The 19,040-nt window shown below is 47.6% G+C and overlaps 1 protein-coding gene across 3 annotated transcripts in view; it reads right to left on the reverse strand.

Moving 5' to 3' along the window:
• Nucleotides 1-19,040, reverse strand: part of LOC142564583 (uncharacterized) — a 219,690-nt gene that overhangs the window by 31,214 nt on the left and 169,436 nt on the right. For all 3 annotated transcript variants that reach the window (XM_075675649.1, XM_075675653.1, XM_075675642.1), the window contains exons 13-14: nucleotides 17,570-17,833; nucleotides 4,582-6,792 (exon numbers count right to left, since the gene is read on the reverse strand). In XM_075675649.1, the coding sequence (XP_075531764.1) occupies nucleotides 4,582-6,792; nucleotides 17,570-17,833 (2,475 nt within the window). The remainder of the gene's footprint in view (nucleotides 1-4,581; nucleotides 6,793-17,569; nucleotides 17,834-19,040) is intronic.

Here is a 19,040-nt window from a genome sequence, read left to right on the forward strand (position 1 = left end):
AAATTGAAGTGGATGAAAAAACAACTTCCCGCAGGTGGGAACCGAACCGACAACCTTCGTATTTCGCGAATGCCTCGAATGCCACGAATGGCTTAAGTTCTTCTATTTTTTTGTATTTAAGGAAAGATTCAGAATAGTGTATTGAGCTCGACACACGCTCAAAGTGTTCCCCAAGAGAGTCTGCCTGGTCTTGCAAGGTATCCCCTTGGTCGTTCACCTGAGGCAACGGATGGATTTGTTGCCCTTGTAGCTTTCTCAAGCCATTCCATACTTTTGCCTCCTGCGTGTATGAATTAATGCCGGAGAGGAACCCCACCCAGCTTTCTCTCTTCGCCTGACGTCGTGTCCGCCTTCCCTGTGATTTAATTTGTTTAAAGTGAATTAGATTTTCGGCATTAGGCGATCTGCGCTATACGCCCCATGCCTTGTTCTGTCTCTTTCGCGCCTCTCTACAGTCTTCGTTCCACCAGGGAACACGTCTCCTTAGTGAGCCACCATTCGTCAGCGGGACAAACGTATCGGCTAAATCAATAATAAAAGCAATAAAATATGCAACAGCATCATCTATAGTGAAATTATTTATAAAATCTGGTGATAAATGAGCTGATTCATTAAAATGCTCCCAATCCGCCGATGCTAATTTACATCGAGGAATATGCGGAGGGTTCTCATGCAGAGTTATCAGGTTTAAAATTACAGCGAAGTGGTCACTTCCATACAATTTATTGATCACGGACCATTCAGTGTGAGGCAGAAGAGAAGAAGAGCCGATTGCTTGATCTATTGCTGAATATGTGTTCTGTTGGACAGTGTAAAACGTCGGCTTCTTATTAATAAACAGGCAGGCACTAGAGGTCAAAAGAAAATTTTCAATTAATCGATCTCTCGCGTCGCATCGCGAATCTCCCCGCATCGTGTTGTGGGCATTAAAATCACCCACGAGTATGTAGGGGTCAGGAAGCTGATTATATTAGGTTATGGAAATCGTTTTTTTTTTCAGGTGATAGTTAGGCGGTATGCATCAAGAGCACACAGTCACCAATTGGTTAAAAAGGATTGGTCGAACCGACACGGTCTCAAGGGGCGTCTAGAGGGCAATCTGTTGACAACATGGAGGAAGGAAACTGAGGAGAGTCCCTACCCCCTCCGCGCGCTAGGAAAAAAGTGTGGAGGAAATGACGTAGTAGGATCTCCTTTTTTTTGCTGTTTTTTTTTTATTTCTTCGCTCTAGTGGCCACGCCTTTCGGGCCACAATGGCGGCTTTGTGATTGTTCTGTGCGCTCACACGTGTTGCTCTGTAGGTTTCTTACCGTGGCAAAGGCGCCGTGCGGGCAGGTTCGCGTTGGTCTTCGTGTTTTGTTGCGCTGCGTTATCTGGACCGTGCTCTACCGGATGTTGCTGAGGCCAGGTAGGACAGGAGGAACTAAAGTTCGTGAAATGAACGCGCATGCAACGCTTTACGCAATGTACCGCGCCACGGAAATGGCAACGGACGAAGGAATATCCACGGGAAATTTTGTCCTCTTTGGCGGAATCATGCTAACGTGCTAACGATTGTTTAGTATTGCTGCGGAGCGCGCGCGTCCGAGCAGCCCGGTTGCGCGCAGCGCGGCGTGGTTTCGCGAGAAATGTAAACAAGAGTGGAGACCTGGCCCGATAGGCGAAGCAACGCCATGACCAACGCCAACTTCCGGCTTCACTTTAGCTTCACAAAGAGTGACGTCAGGGCCTCTCCTGAGTTTCCTTCCTCCGTGGTTGACAAGCTACAGATTAATTCGCAACTATTGCAACACCGCCGGAGGCGTTAGCCTCGTTGCGGTCTTGACGGTATATTATGTACTGACGTAAAAAGTTCGTCTGTCTGGGTTTCAGGTGTGCCTCTTGAACACACAGCAACTTGGGATTGTGTTTGTGTATTAGTTCTCTAATGTCGTCGAGGTTATGTAGTAGTCCTCGTACATTCCACTGCAGTATTTGTGTCTCCATTATGGTAAATGTGTTGGGTGCTGTGTGTTTAAGAGATAGGGATTAGCTTACGGGCCCTTTCGAGGCCCCGTGACGGGAATTTCGTCTTTTTTGGAGCGGTCGAAAGATGCTCGCCGCTCGTTAGGCGCTGGTGGCGCCGTCTGGCTCGTCGTTGTGTCCATCGCCTCTTGATAGGCGCTGGACACGCGCTCTTCCGAGCGCTTTATTTGACGTGATGACCTCGGCACGTTGGACGAGGCCTTTGAGGCCACCTGCCCGGATGTAGATGGCCCCGTCTGCTGGGTTGGCATAGCAGCGCTAGTTGCAGCCGCCGGGGGGGGGGGGGGGGATGGAGTCACTGCCGCCACACTGGGTGTGGGTCGGACAGCCGCCGGAGACCGTTGTGGTGCTCTCCCTGACGCGCCAGTTCGGCAAAGCTGTTCTTAGGCAGGTATGACACCCGTCTACGTGCCCCCTTGAACGATGTCTTTTCTTTCACTTTGATCCTGACAATTTCCTTTTCTTTGTTCCAGGATGGGCACTACCGCGAGTACGAGGCGTGCTCCCCATCACAGTTTGCACAGTGTAGAGAGTTCTCATAAGCTTCACAGGGTTGTTCATGGGCACTGCATTTCGCACATGTTTGGCGGCCTCGGCAGCTCTGCGAGCTGCGGCCGAAACGTTGGCATTTGAAACATCTGAGGGGATTTGCCACATATGGCCTAACACGAAGTTTGATGTACCCGGCCTCTACAGACTCGGGCAGAATACTTGAACCGAATGTGAGTATCAGGAGTTTGGTTTTGATTTCGTTGCTTTCACTCCTTATGTTTATTCTTTTCACATTGATAACATTCTGGTCACTGAATCCCTCCAAGAGTTCAGCCTCAGTGAGCTCCAGCAAGTCATCGTCGGAGACAACACCGCGGCTTGTGTTCATCGCATGGTGCGGCGTTATAATTATTTGGGTTTCCCCAAATGACACTAGTTTTGGTAATGTCTCATATTGTTTGTGATTGCGGAGCTCCAAGAGGAGATCGCCGCTTGTCATCCTCGACGCCTTATACAAGGAAGGGTGAGACTGTCCGTACTGGTTTATCCGGTTTTGCAGAATGAATGATATGGAAACGCGTGAAGGATTCTTTTTGCCGGCCAAAAAACTGGAAAACTTCATCGGTGCGCCCTCTTTTCTGAGGGCCATCAGGCAGTGGAGGGAAGGAATTATCCATAGAGGAATGTGCAGTTTTCGGCAATAACGCCAGACACCCACCGTGGAGCCCTACAAGGGGACGCTACAGGAACTGTAAAAACAGGTCCTACAAACGCCAGCTCTACGTAATTACTATAATCTAATATGAAATAACCTAGGTTGGTTATTCAAGCAAGGTTAACCCTTGCTGCCTGGAAAAATTAGAAGTAAGCAGAAGCTAGGAGAAGACAAGAAAGATGAAAAGTGAGAGAAAACGAAGGCTGGAGGAAGAGAGAGGCAGGAAAAGGCAACTACCGATTTCCCCCGGCTGGGTCAGTCCGGGGGTGCCGTCTATGGGAAAGTCCAAACACCCAGCATCGGCTCAACCTCCAGGATCTCCCTTTCCCCAGACACGGCTAAGCCGCGCACGGCTACACACGGGAGGGTCAAACCCTCGTGTGTTCGAGTACCTGGTGTCGCAACACACCAAACGCCTGCTGACGCAGACGCCCCTGTGGGGTACACCGCACTTCCATTCGATACATGGTATTGGCATCTTTGTAAGGAAAACTGTTGCACCCACACTCAACGGGCTTACTACGGAGGGGCATGGTTTGATACTGAACGAAGTGGCCTGAAGCGATTTGTTAAGCGAACGAACTCAAAACACGCGGTTGAGGAAATTCACTTTGCATATACAATCTCAGCACTACAAGCTGTGCTCTCACTGTGTTGGACGATCAGCCTCTGTCGGAAGAGAGAAATTTGAAACCATCGCATCAGAAGGCCGTGCAAGCGCTACTGCGCTTGCTTGAGATCGACCGGCCTGTGCGAACGCCTGTTATTGGAACGCCTTTTCTGTTACCTGTCTGTCTTTCCTTTCCTTCTTCTTTATCTTTTCTTTTTCTTATCGCCTTTTGTCGTCTTTACAATCCCTATGTCCTCCACCCCAGTGCAGCGTAGCAAACCTGAAACTCTCATCTGCTTAACTTCCCTGCCTTTTCTCTCTCGTAATGCTCATACTTTGTCCTTCAGCTCTCTACCTCCTGGCTTTCATAATTTTGCGCACAGGTTCTCATAGCGTGCACAGAGATGAGTTGCCGCACAAAGGGAAAAAACATCTTTGTTTCACTGGATCACCTTGCTAGCTATGTACTAAAATATAAATGGAGGTGTAGGAGTTAATGCATCAGGCCACCAATGTGTCACAGTTTGGTAGCTTCGTAAATCTCGAAAAGATGAACGCAAAGAGCCTCGAATACTTTCAACATGGAAAATAATCTTTGCGTAGCTTTCTTACATTAAAGTCTTTTACTTCATTAGAACGCGCCTTTATTTATTTATTTATTTATTTATTTATTTATTTATTTATTTATTTATTTATTTATTTATCGCTATGCGTTTAAGCAGCGCACAGTGCGGTTTACCTTGTATTGTTTCTGTTTCTCCGTGGGTAGCTTCCCGGCCGGTCTGGGTTGCACCACCTGCTTGCGCTTTCTTGGCGGCGGAACTGACCGCAGTTTGGCGATGTTTGCTGCCACAGCCTTGGATATCTGCATGCCGGATCGGGCGTTGACGCTGCCACGTCGCTCGATCGGCTTCTGGGGCTTGACAATAAGGGCGTTGCCGTCGCGGTCCCTCACCACACAGTCATCGGCACCCTCGCGGCTGGTGCGCCTCACCGACGGCCGACGGAGCGGGCTACCCTTGCCCGCAGACGGCGGCAGCCTCAGCGTCTCGTGCTCGGCGTTCTCGACCGTCCCGTTCGTGAGCGGGCGCTCGCGCTTCCTGACAGTTGCCGCGTCCGCGAGGCGATTTCCTAGCTTTCGGGTGATCGAGGCGGCTGAGTCCTCACCTCCTGTGATTACTGCGCTCGCCACCTGCGCACTGGCCTCACTTTGCCGGCTCGCCGCCGAAAAGTTTTCGGCTGCTTTCACGCCTCCGTCGGCGCCGGTCAGCTCGCCGTCTTTTAAAGGTATGCACTCGGAGGACGCAGCCTGGCTGCTGCTGTTAGAATTTTCAGCTGTCGAAATTGTGGCTGAGTTCTCATCACAGTGTACCACGACGGTCGGGGTAGCTAACGCTTCGACTGATGCTTCTGGAACTTCGGTCGTCGTCTCTTTGGCCACTGGCTGCCCATCTGCGCCGTTAACTATGACTGCTTCTCGTGGGCTAAGGGGCAGTGAAGCCTTCGCGCTAGAAGTGGTGTTTTTGCTAACCGTTTGCGTCTTCGGAGATGGACTAGGTTGCTTTCCCGGCAAAGGGTCATTGCTTTTGCTTGAACTGGAGGGCCTCGTCTGGGTGTGTTGCGCATTTTCATTTATGTCAGCGCTTGACGACTCCACGAAATTAGAAGCATTACCTTCAATTTCGCTTTTAACTTTGCCGCCTAGCTCACTGGAATGGTTTTCTTGAGGTTTATCAGGTTCTTGTGTAGTCAACGGGGTTAGTTCTAATTTCGCGAGTCCAGAGTTTTCAGGCAGGGGCCCATTAGCTGAAGGTTCATGGACAACTTCTGGCAACTGCTGGGCAGCAGGTCCTGGAGGTGCCGACATGAATGACAATTTCGCGGCGTGAATAGACTGCTTTATATTTTCAATTGCATTGCGGTTTGCAGCAAAAGGTGCGCTGTTTCCGGTAGCGTCTGCCTTTTCGAATGTTTCAGAGTCGTTTGATGACTGGTTTTGAACTGTGTTTGTTTCCTTGTTTGTGACAGTTTTGCTATTCGACTCTTCCTTTAATGTTTCTGCAACCCTCTCACCAATAGGGGAGCCCTTCACTGAAGTATTTGTCGCATCGGAGTCGACACCTTCGGTCGTCCTGGTATCTTTCTTTCTACTCTCATTCTTAAATGATGAAAAACGGCCCAGAAACGTTTTTGGCTTTGCACCTGTTGCTTCGATTGACGTAAGGGTTTCCATTGACACGGTGGCTCCGCCGCTGCTGCTGCTGTCAAGCTGCGTCGTGTCAGATGCCAGCGTCGTCTGTGAAGAGGACTTTTGGGCCGAGGAACCTGCCCCCGTGAACTCATCCTTTTTGGCGTTCGGACTGGGCTTCTTCGCACTGAAAACCGAAGCCAACGTCCATCGCCTCTTGCTGCCGTCGGCGGGAACTTCCTTCTTTGACTTGCGACCCTTTTCAAATTCTTTTTGGGCTTCTCGGCGACGGAGAATCGCCTCGAGGCGAGAGCTGGTGCCGTGCGCGGCCGATGAGACGCTGCTCACCTCCGAGGTTTCCCGGTGGCTCGAGAAGGACGAAGCCGGCGAGCTGGAGCGGTCGCGGTGGCCACCGCAGAACGGCTGGTCACTCCGGCAGCCGTGGAACGAGTGGCGCTTGGCCCGCCTCTCGTCGAGCGAAGACGCGTTACTGGACGGCAGCTGCGACGCGGCGTCCAGGGACTCGAGCCAATCCTTGACCCGATCCGTGACGCTTTCCTCACGCTTGTCGCCGAGCGGTGACGGCCGGCGACCTTCGTCGTTGTCGACTCCCGTGCCGGGACCCCAGATGCGCATGAGGAACGGTTTGAGCGTGGCCTTCGTCAGCTGCGCGTACGCCATGTCCATGTTGCCCTGGTTGTCGGTTAACGCTGCCAGTATCTCTTGCCGAGTGAAGTTCCCTCTCGAACTCAGCTCCATGAACTGCGAACAGATGAAATGAAACGCATTGCAAGATCATTCACAACGTGCAAAAATAAAAAATTGCTTGCGCTACGTCTGTGGCTACCCGAAAATGTCCTTTCCCTGATTCGTTCGGGACTGAGAAACAACGGCGTTTATTTGAAGCCGGCACGAAAATGCTTACAATGAGTGAGCAAGTAAGGGTGCAAGGCCAAATATTTTTATCTGTATTCGTAGTGTTGCATCTGCGTAAGGTTTCTTGAAAGTAAAACATAAAGGAAAACAAAACCTGTCCATGCGTGCTATGTGCCAGCATAATACAGCATGCCACCCGACGATATTAAGAGTAATGTTGAAATTCAGCTCTTGTAATAACTTTACAAAAGCCGTTGCAATAGTAACACAAACTTCATTAAAGCGGCCTTTTTACTTGGTCATATACCGTGAAAATTCGTCAGCATAAATTTGACGAAAGCGCGAAAAACTACCAGAAGTTTTGCTGTATTTACACACATTGGGTTGCTTAACTTTATCGCCAGGTCGAAAGCGTAATAATCATCCGAGGCAAACCAGACTCTAGAGGCCTTAACAGTATGCACCTGAAAATGCTGGGACTTCGAAATTCAGCGACAGACACGCTTCATTTCGCAAAAAGACACGCCGTTTGCCCAAGCGTGGTTGTCTACGCGGCCGAGCGCATCCGCGACCCTCGCTCCGCGATGACTGGTGGCTTTTACGTGCGCTGTCTTCCCGCGCGCCTAGTGTTGGAGCTGGCGTAATTTATACGTGGCAAAGGCGACTAGGTAAAGCGAACGGCAGCACGAAATGTTCGCTTAGGGACAAGCACGGGCGCTCGTCGTCACGTCAGCGCTGCGACAGCGAATGCTCGCGATCATCCAGTGAGATCTGTTTATTCTTGTCTGTGCGCGCGTTACAGCGTGCTTATTTATTTAGTAAGCCAACGCTTAACGCAATTTACGTGGTCTATAAAACTACGAGCCTTACTTCGTATAACTGTCTAAATATTTTGATTTCAGCCTCTCGCGCAAAACCGTGACATCTTATAAATATCCTGCAGTGCATAGGCACTGGTTTAAGCACACTTGTGACGAAATCAGCAGCGCGAATAATTCTTTGTGTGAAGATACCACAGGCTTTTATCCAGAAGCAAGAACCACTTTCTAAACCAAATAGTGAAGTAGTCAACGCTGCGTACTGTTCTTAAAATGTGACATCGCGCGTTTATTAATCTTCAACAGCTATTATCTATCATCTGACGTTCATAGTCGTTCGGTCCATCTTTACCCCATGCAATGTAAAGTAGCAGGCCGGAGACATGCTCTTCAGGCCCACCGTCTCCACCTTCCTCCCACAAAAATTTATCTCTTTCACTCACGGCGTTGATAATTGCCTCGCGTTGCCGTCCTTCAATCAAAACTATTGTACTGGTTATTCTGTAACTGTTACTGGTAATTTTATCTGCGCGGCCATGCTCCTCACTGGGATTCATTTGACCATTATTAACAGTAATCACGAAATGAAACGTGAAGGTGTACGAACAAAGAACGCGTGTTGAAGTTCATTACTTGAAATTTCGATGCGATCGCAGCGTAACCAGGCAACAAAGGGGCTCTGGTGTAGCCCTGTTGTCACGAAAACAAAGAAGGTCAATGAAATACAGTTATCTGAGTGCACACGTGCCCACATGTGTGTGTGTGTGTGTGTGTGTGTGTGTGTGTGTGTGTGTGTGTGTGTGTGTGTGTGTGTGTGTGTGTGTGTGTGTGTGTGTGTGTGTGTGTGTGTGTGTGTGTGTGTGTGTGTGTGCGTGCGTGCGCGCGTGTGTGTGTGTGTGTGAGTGTGTGCGTGAGTGTGTGTGTGTTTGTGTGCGCGTGTGTGAGTGTGTGTGCGCGCGTGTGAGTGTGTGTGAGTGTGTGTATGTTAACTAGAATGAATACATGCTGCACCAAAATTTACCGTAATTACGTACTTAAGACTAAGGACCGTTCAGTTCCGCCAAGGATCAATGCCTCGTCTTTTGTAACTGTGAACACGCGTGCAGGGAGTGTCGCAATGGATGAAGAATCTCAACACTAACCTGATAACCTTTACATTGCACTTCTAATAGCAAGGATCAGATTACTATATAACTATTATAGCGGTAGAAAATATATTCTCTACAGAACTAACTAGAGCAATGGAACAGGCAAGAACTCCATCAGTACCAATAAATTACTGCTACACAGCACCATGCTAAGAGGACCCTCACGTGGTTAATTTGATATTCATTCTTTATCAACTCTATGGTCCCGCGTTTCTTTCACTTAAGCTGAACAACCTTAGCCAAAATCATAAGTCTAACAATGCTTCAAATGAAAATTTAGGTTACTGGACATGTATTACGACTTAAATGAGTTACAAGCAAGCTACTGCGTGCGTTCACGTTATCAAGCACAGTGTGCGCAAAGTGCGCACAGTTGAATCTAATTTGTAAAACATATGCGTCCTCCGGATGATCGTATAAGAAGTTTACTTCTTGCGCCTTTTACTTGTACTTGCGACCGTCTATATTTAACACACCACCAAAATTTGCGGAGCGAAAGAAATGTAGCACTTTCACCGACGTGACTACCCTTGTTTACACTGAAACGTTTCTGTAAACTTAAAATGCAACAACCGTCTCAAACATGTATGCGCCTATTTACTGTAATAGTATCCAGATACGCAGCCAGGACTTTCTTCTTTTTTTTTTTTTGTCAAGGGCGGCCCATGACTCAATCAGTCTATGCAAAAAAAAAAAAAGACAACGAACTTCTGGAGATACGTCCCTTGTAAAAACGTATTTCCAAAAGTTCGATTTTTTCTGCATTCCATGACTTCGGGTGAGTGTTAAAAACAAATGTGTTGTCAAGAATGGTTTTACAGACATAAGGACAACTGTTTTATATACTCCGCGTACAGTATCTGCGCAACACTGCGCAACTAGTTTGCAACGAAGACGTGAAAAAAAATGTGCATGGTACAATACAGATGTGCCAAACAGAATTGTCAGGATACACAGCACAACTTCCCTGTGAACCAAGGCATCATGGTAAGGCGTGTGTTAACAAGCTAGGTGGTGCCTTGAAGTAATGCCTTGAAGAAATATAGGGCACGGAACTACATATCAGAAATGGTCAAAGTATTGGACATTGGCGCCAAGGTTAAAGAGAAAGTGATACGAAAGGAGAAAGGCAAGGAGGTTAACCTGAACGGAAAATTCAGTTTGCTACCTTGCACTCGGGAATGAAGGAGCGGGACATAGAAAGACAAGACAAAACAAAACAGAACAGAACAGAACAAAACAGACAGACAGACAGACAGACAGACAGACAGACAGACAGACAGACAGACAGACAGACAGACGTTCACGATGACCGCACGTTCATATCAAAGTACAGGATCGCATACAGTAAAGCGAACAACAATGAACCCTACAGCAGCTTGTGCAGGTTATTTATTTATTTATTTATTTATTTATTTATTTATTTATTTATTTATTTATTTGGTTTGCACACATAACACAAAGAAGCAATCACAGAGAAGCACAAGATTGCTAGAGGAAAATTGCAGCAGTGTCTTCGTCGCGCCCTCCTGCGGTGGCTCATGAGGTATGTATTTAAAGATGTTCTTGTGCGTGCGTGTGCGTGTGTGTGCATGCGTGCGTGTGTGTGTGCCCGTGTACGAGCGTGTGTGCGTGCGTGTGACGATGGCCAGTGATCATCCCGAGCCAGAGTGGTCTCGAGCTTTTAGAGAGCGAACTGAAATGATAGACACGTCAGCCACGTGGTGACTATATAGAGACAAGAGCACTATTGGGATAAAAGTAATGGATATTGGTTCTGGTAGCAACAGAAAATAACGTTGGTCTGAAATGATTTGGAAGATAACATAGAGGATAATCATGGAGTAAATGCATGAGCAAGCAATTTTACGTAGTGGTGGAAACTCATAAGAACATCGATGGGATGTAGAAATGAGTCATTGCTGGACGGAGGAAACAGAAACATTAGAAAAATACAAAGAGAGAAAAAAAACTAAAATAAAGATACTTTCACTTATTCAACATCGTGAATACTTTTGCGTGAATATTTGGACCTTTTTGCGGACCAAATTTGAATCATGAAGTAAGAAATTTATATTTTGTGCGTCTGAATGAGAAAGTAAAAGACAATATTAAAAATCCCAGCGGTTGTTACGTCTCAACACCACAAAGGTGTTAATTGGGCGTTTGCCAAAAGGCAAACACCTGCCCATTCATCAGCGCCTATCCAGACGCCAGCGCAGCGTGGACACCAACTCCTGACGGGTCCAAAAAAAAGCCCCCCCCCCCCCCCGCATTACCTGGCAGCCTGAGCTAAGGATGAAAGGGGGCCCCCATTCAATGCTACCAAACAACAACGGGCGACGTGGGATTCACAGGTTGCTGTCCTGCCGCTTATTTCATACCATCGGGCTTCGGAAGCGGGGTTACTGCGGAGTGTTGCGAGCATGGGGATAGTATCGCAACGGATGCGACGATTGTGATTTGCTGCTGGATAGTCTTCAGATACCCTAGTCGACTCGCCTAGGGAAAACGACGGTATTAAAAGCCGAGACTTTTCGAGCAGTAGACAGAGGTTCCTGATCGGAACTCGGACGCGTAACTTGTTCCTGGAGGGAGTGGGCTTCCGTAATTGAAGCCGTGTAACTAAGCCATTAAACCCTTTTTCCTTCATTCCTACAACCTGACCTAGCATTCGATGGACTTGGTGGGTTCCTTGCCCTAACGCCGCCCTAAGTCGCCACAAGGTGTTTCTTGCAATATATTTCGTTTCGTTTGAAAGGCGGAGCATCGATTGCGATGGCAAATTAGTAGACAGCTATACGAAGTAAGGATAGGAATTGTATAGGCCCTATAAACTTGGAAAAATTCGCTTACTAACTAAATTAACAATCATGGTGCCGGCAGCCACAGGCAAACATGAACACCACACTTGATGACCGCGGACAGTCGCTGTCAAAACGCTGGCTTGAAGAAGCGCGGCGCAGCAGCAGCGAGCGAAGTGACCTTCATGCTGTCTATCGCTCCAACGCAAACTGAGTGGCGAGAACACAGCACGCGCAATGGTATATATGAGCCGTCGGCACACCTAGTCTGCAGATCGCTTTCAAGATAGGGCGCGCGCGGTCGCGGAATACGCAGGTGCGGCCAGAGTATAACGACCCTGCTTCAGGGGAGGCGTACAGCATTACTGCACAGAGGCACCAGTTGTGGAGCGAAGCCAAGAAGTAGCCAACCTCTGCTAGATAATTTACACACATTTACCTCACCTTTGGGCAGGTTACGAACTTGTTTTATCGGTTTAGGCAAAGCTACATGTTATTTGGGCAATCTTGTCATGCTTGCATGTCTCTAAAAAGATGAGCGGCGCTGCAGTGTTACGCTTTGCTCCTTTGGCGAACACGGCTCTGCGTGCATCTCATGACGTCCTGCGCCTGCGTTTCATTACCGCTGTTGTCATGGTGAGGTGTAATTACCTTTCAGCTATTTCTCATTTACAAGCTAGTCAGCTGACCGGACGTTTACTTCTGAATAGTATCGAATGTATAAAATGATGTGAATAAGCATTTTTTTTAATTGAGTGGACTCTCCACAACATTGCTCAACAATGTGAAAACGCTCGGTACTGCATCGAACACCTCTAGTTACGCGGCCGTATAACAATAAGTTTAACAACTGACCAACACTGAGCGAACAAAGGAAGCCCCCGTCCGGAGTTAACGTTTTGACAAAGGCCCGTTTCTCCCTCAATTCCCCGGTGAAGCTGTATGTAGTTGCGACCACATAATTGCGACCAGGTGCCTGGTCGAAATGTTGGCTCTGGGCGGAGACTTCCTTTGTTGTGCGCAGTTGATCACTTCAACACCTTCGTCACCTTCCTCCTTTGCGCTAATCAATTTAAGTGGTGCAGAGTTTCGCACGCGTGTCTATATGAGTGCAAGTCGTCACAAAAATAATACAGCCTTAGCGATACATAGGCTGCGATCTTGTAGCGATGCCTTCTGCTCAAGTCTATACCACTATTACGATCCACCGTATATGGCCGGCTGATCGCAATGATAACGCGGACACAAAGTCGTTTTGACCCTGTGTCCGCGTCAGAAAAGCGCGTCAAGGATTAGCATCGGAAAAAAACATTCCTACTAAATCGCGGCCCAAGAAATTTCATTTCGGCTTTTTTAAGTGTTTCTTCACCACCGCGGAGAATAAATAAAACAACGGAATCTCATCACTCAACTAATCGTGCCAATATAATCTATTTTAATGCAATAGCGTTGGGCTATTTGTTCATCAGCGTTGTAAACTAGACGGTAGGTGCCCTTCAACCGAGTGAATTAAACTTCACCCCGATGTAAAATAGAAAACCGTCCACTTCAATACTTCTATCTAGTCAACTTCTATCTAGTGCGACAGCCTCTGAATCTTTGTTTTACCTTATCCTCCCTTTCATAAGTCCTCTTTTAGAGCGCAGCTCTTTGGCGTCCGTTCCTGGGTTTCGCGTCGTCGTCGGCGTTGTCGTCGGCCTCGTAACCAGCTCCGCCCCCCTTTCATCCCCCCAGCGCTAGCAGCGACCGACTGATACCGCTGGATGCCGCTGACGCCGCTAGAGAGTCAAGATAACGTGACTGCATAGAACACCGTCGCCGCCATGCAGAAAGAGGAGGAAAGGGTCCCCCCCCCTGTTCTTGTGTGGCGGATAGGGTGCTCTTCAGTTGCCGACGCGCCGGTTATTTCACGTAGGCCCCGGCACGTCGACGAATACGTGACCACCTTCCCACGGCTAGACCTGGTTCTTAGCGCTGCGGAAGCGAGGGTATCATATTGTTTGTGTCGGCATCGGCGGCGTTGTCCCTGAAACCAACTCCGCAGCTGGGGTTGACTCACTATCGGCGTCAGCGGCATCAGTCAGTCGCTGCTATCTCTTCCCTCCTCCCTTTATCGTGTTGTCCGCTTGCTGCGCGCGCTTCTGCCCCCATCGTTTGCCGCTGGGTGTACACGCCGCCCCCTCCCCCCTCTTCCTGCGAGTCTCCGGTTGTCAAAGCGCCGGCTCGAACTTAATTCCTTTCTTCGCTCCTCCTCCAATGCAACCCCTGTGCGGTGGCAATCAGAGAGCCAGATCGGTGGCGGCGGATCTGTATATGTGCACCGCCCGAGCCGAAATTGCCGCTGCCGTTCGCCCTGTGCGGTGGCAATCAGAGAGCCAGATCGGTGGCGGCGGATCTGTATATGTGCACCGCCCGAGCCGAAATTGCCGCTGCCGTTCGCCACTGCGAAATTATCTGCCAGTTCTTTCTGAGCCATGAGCGAGACGACCGATGGAAGTCCTCCGTCTGCTGCTGCTGCTGCTGCTGCTGCTAAACGAGCTGCCAGAGCAGAGGCCCAGCGCCGTCGCCGTCAGAATCCAGAGGTGCGTGCCGCCGAAGCAGAAGCTTACCGTCGCCGCCGTCGAGATGATCCAGGAGTACGGGAAATATAAAAAAAAAATTCTGTGATAGCGCATACATGTGTTGCTCGATTTCTTTGCCTCAATCTATCGAAAAGGTGAAACAGCTTATTTGCTGCGCTCAAATTTCGCATTAGGAAGTAACGTAATCGTCGGTAATTTTTTTCCTACCCTGTGCATGTAATGCCGCAAACTGAGTGCAATCCTGGTTATGGTAAATCTCCTTGCCTATAGGGTGCTACACAGCTTGCATGAAGCCTCCCTCCCTCTTTCCTAATTTTTTTCTTTTTTCTGGAAGAAATAGTAATCCACTCAAAACAGGAATGTTGCGTCTTAATGATGTCGGTGCACGGAGATGTTCCTAATCTCCCTCCCCCTCTCCTCCCCCGCCCCCACGGATGCGTGCTTGCGCGTTACTGCGTGAATTCGCTCGTTCCCAAAACTTTTGCAAGCTGAGCATACAGCTTTCGAAGTAGCATGTCGAAAGCAAAGGAAACTTGCTTTGATATACCGGTTGTTCAAAATTAAGCTTTATAGTTTTCTTGAAATTAGGCACTGGGAGGCACGCTACGACTACCTGTGCAGATAAGTTATGTGGTCAGCGAGACACAAAGTGAGATGATAACTGTCGCTGTCAGCAGAGTAATAACTTAAATTAAATAATTAACTTTTTTGACTGTAATAAGGGTATATGTTTGTATTCAAAAGTTAGAGGCAGTCGTGTTTATACACAGTTTCACTTCGAAGAATTCTAGCATGCCTGTGCTCCGAGATATCCGACTCCAAATTTAAATTGTAGTTCGTATGATTACGCATGCAAGAGAGTGAGGATCGGCACAAAGCTCCTCCCTGATGTTGCGTGCGGCATTTAGTCTGCCAACAGGGCGGAGGCATGGGCAAAGATGATAACTGTTCCCTTTGCCCTCTCGGCTGGCGAAATCAAGATATGACAGCGCGGTGTGGCGTGCAGTTGTTGCTTTTGATTTCAACAAAACTTGCAGTAGTTGGAAATCAGCAGGCACTTTATTTGCGCAGCCCAGGCAAGGACCATGCCCGCTCGTCTCGTCACCATTACGCACGCGCTCTGCCCTCCGGCTTCTCCGCTCGCGCCATTATCTCGGCATGGCAGCTGCCGCCATCGTTACAGGCTGTGCCGACGCGTGTTACGACAGCAGTTCCAGGTTCTTCGATTTTTTATTTCGCCAGCCGAGAGAGGAAGAGGGACAGTTGTCATTTTTGCCTATGCCTCCGCACCGTTGTCAGACTAAACGCCACACGCAACAGCCGCGTCACATCTGGGAGGAGCTTTGCGTCAATCCGAACTCTCTTGCATGCGTAATCATGCGAACGACAATTAAAATTTGGAGTCGGATATCTCTGAGTACAGACACGCTAGAAGACTTCTTTCAACTGATACAGTGTAGAAATACGACTGCCTCTAACTTTTCAATACAAAAATACCCACTTACTGCAGTCAAAAAAGTTAATTATTCAATTTTAATTAACTGGGCTGCTGACAGGGATAATTATCATCTCACTTTGTGCCCCCTTGGCCACATACTTGCACAGGTGGTCTTCGCGTGCCTTCCTGTGCCTAAATTTTGGAAAACCATAAAGCCTAATTTTGAGCACCCCGTAGTTGGTTACATGGGGAATACTGGCAACTTTCGTTAAAAAAAAAAAAACTCAGCTTTGGTTTTAACAGTAAAACAACTTATCGCTAATTTCGTTGCAGCTCAGACGAACATCCAGACGTTAGTACAAACCAAGATCCAACTATAGTATAGTAACGTTGCTTGGCTAAATACTGCGCTTAAATGTATTCCTAGGTACTTCAAAACGCTTCCTGGAAAAAAAAATTTATTTGGCGTGTTTCCGGTAATCACATTAACCCCAGAATTCAATTCAGGACACGTTGTGTTACTTGTCCTGAGGGCTGTTGTGGTCATGAACTCGAAAACGTTTAAAAAATGCATCATTGAATAAACTGTGAAGACAGGAGAGGTGCCCCTTTAACCTTACACAAAATACTTCGATAGGGCGCAGAAAGGCGGTTTCGCTCCTCCTCTGTGATTGTCCTCCTTTCAGGGTACAAATAAAAGCGCTCTGCACCACGCTCGACACGCTTGGCAGCCACCTCCTTACGAAAAAGGGAATTCATGAACCGTGGTTCCAGCCGACGTCAGCCGGAGTTGGTTTGAAAACACTGGGGTAATTTCTTTCCTTTGTTTTTTAGCATTTTTACTGAAAGAAGAACTGCAGTTGTTGTCAGGTGTCTTTCTTGTGCTTGTGCGGACACATCCTTTTAATATCATCTCGTCTTTTTTTTTCTTCTTTTCTGCCCTTTCCTCTTCCCCGCGAGCAGAGTGGCGAACTGGACAATTACTCTCGTTAACCTCTGTTTTTCATCTCCTATTTCCCGTCTCTCTCTCTTTCTCGTTCTCTCCCTTAGACAATGTTCACGGTACCTGCTGCAGCAAAAAGAGAGCATATTAAAATATATTTGAGCGAACCAAGTGTAGATTGGTGCTTGTGATAAGTGGGTTTGCGTAGCCATGTATGCAGTGATGGCATTTTCGTACTGTATAGCGGCCTAAGCTTTGAGCGACATGTACGTCTGGACATAACTACCCTTGTTAAACACACTGACGGCTCCTGCGCCAAAGATTAAATAAATAATCTAAAGTATGTCTCGCATTTGGTGCAATGACATGTACAGCAGTTAAATGTTAACCGAACGCTCTGTCGTACAGCGTGCTGATGTTTAGCAGCATTATTTTTTCTGCACTTTCTTCATTAACTTCTTACGCTGTAAAAAACAATAACTAGAATTAGCCGAGATATTTCCTACCTGAGTCACTCCAAATTAATAACCCATTGATAACAGAACAACTTAAAAACATATTGCCCATATCCTTGTGAGGCAGGAACTGGCTCGTATTCATACATCAGTGAAACGTACATACATCCGCAGCTAATTCATACATCATACATCCGCAGCTAGTTGATATCTAAAATTTAGTACAAATGAATACAGGTCTGTAAGACACGTGGCGTGAAGACACTTAAGCACATAAAAATGTATATTGGTGTTAGCCTATTAATGGGCTATTAATAGTTAATAGCCTGAGCACGACGTTAGACATCATTTCTGAAGAAAACGTCTGCGGTTATTCGGAGAGGCGAAACTTGTGTCTGAGCGCAGAGACTAGCGGCGTGCCAGACGCCAAGATAGCGAAAGTCAAAGGGAGAAGAGTGCAACTGGCGCATTATACCATTCTCTGGCGGTTCTCGACGCACTCGGTGACAGCAGCCCAGATGTTGCCTTTCTGGCGACGCAGTGCGTTCTGGGCCTCGCTGACGGACACAATTCCAATGGTATTTTCTCGCCGGTCGTGGCCGTAGTTTGTGGCCAGCGTCACCACAGTCTCCGTCATGTTCTGCCAGTTGTCTCGCAACCAGTTGATGGGGTTGTCATTGCCGCAGTGGTTCATTGCCACCTGCAGGTCGTCGGCTGTGAAGCCGCGCTGTTCAGCTTCCTGGGTGGAACAGACACAAAAGGAAACTTTTTTGAAACACCTCAACGCATGGAAGAATTGCGTGGTTTACAATGTCGTTAGAGTTAATTCTAGCGTAATTAGCTACCAGGATGGATAAATAAAAAAAAGAGAAGTCGTAGTTCCACCCGAAAGGCGAGGCATCGATTGTGATAGCAAATTAGTAGATAGCTATACGAAGTAAGGATAGTAGATTTATCGGCCGTATAAATTTGTAAACATTCGCCTACTAAATAAAGTAACAAGCACGGTGTCAACCGCACACGGGTAAACATGTACACATATCGCTCGATGACCATGGAAACTCGCTTTGGAAACGCTGGAGTGAGGAATCGCGGCAGTAGCAACGAGCGAATTGACCTTCGTGAATCTCTCGCTGCAACGCGAACAAACCGTCGAAAGCAAAGCGCATAAGAAGCTACCGGCACCACGCGCACTCTATGACTTCACGCGTACAGCGTGTGAATATGGTGCAGTAAGATGCTTCTGATCTGCTCAATAGCTTGGCCACGAAGGCCTAGTAGGGAGGAAATCACAAGTAGTGAAACTGGCTTTTCTTAATTGTCGCTAAGTGACTTCGGACACTCTACAAAGCACTCAAGGTGAATGCAAGCTATTCTATCGAACAAATGATATCATAGCCGACGACAAGCATTAAAGATAAGTTGAAAAGGTAACTAAAATACATTCCGTCTACTGCCCTCTTCACAACAGTTCCTTAATACTTTTTCGAAATTTTGTAAATTAACGTTATAGTCGTTCGGTAATGATGCAATTTTGAAAAGTCTCACGCCATAATCATTGTTGATAAGACGAGCTTTCGTAAAACCGCTGTCTTCCTTCGCTAGTCCGCTTGAAAAGCATTGAAGATGACAGTTGCACTGGCTAAATTACATTCTACAATAATTGCTCATAATAGGTTCGTCTAGACGTTGTTGTGTGTTAGACAGTTTCTATTTTTTATTCTCTATTTCATTCAAAAAGCTACATGATGAAGATAGTCGCTGTTCTGGGTAAATGACCCTACAACTTTGCTAGGAGTATGCTTTATTAAACCGATCAACGGAGGATGAACAAGCGATACGACATGGTGGACCCAACCTTCCGACAAGCGGACTTGATGAGGCAAGCGCGCTCGTCGTAACATTGGCTGCAGCCTGACGCTTCCCTTGTTCGTATCCCTACTGAT

This window comes from Dermacentor variabilis, chromosome 1 (genome assembly GCF_050947875.1).
Source record: "Dermacentor variabilis isolate Ectoservices chromosome 1, ASM5094787v1, whole genome shotgun sequence".
Taxonomy (NCBI): Eukaryota; Metazoa; Arthropoda; class Arachnida; order Ixodida; family Ixodidae; genus Dermacentor; species Dermacentor variabilis.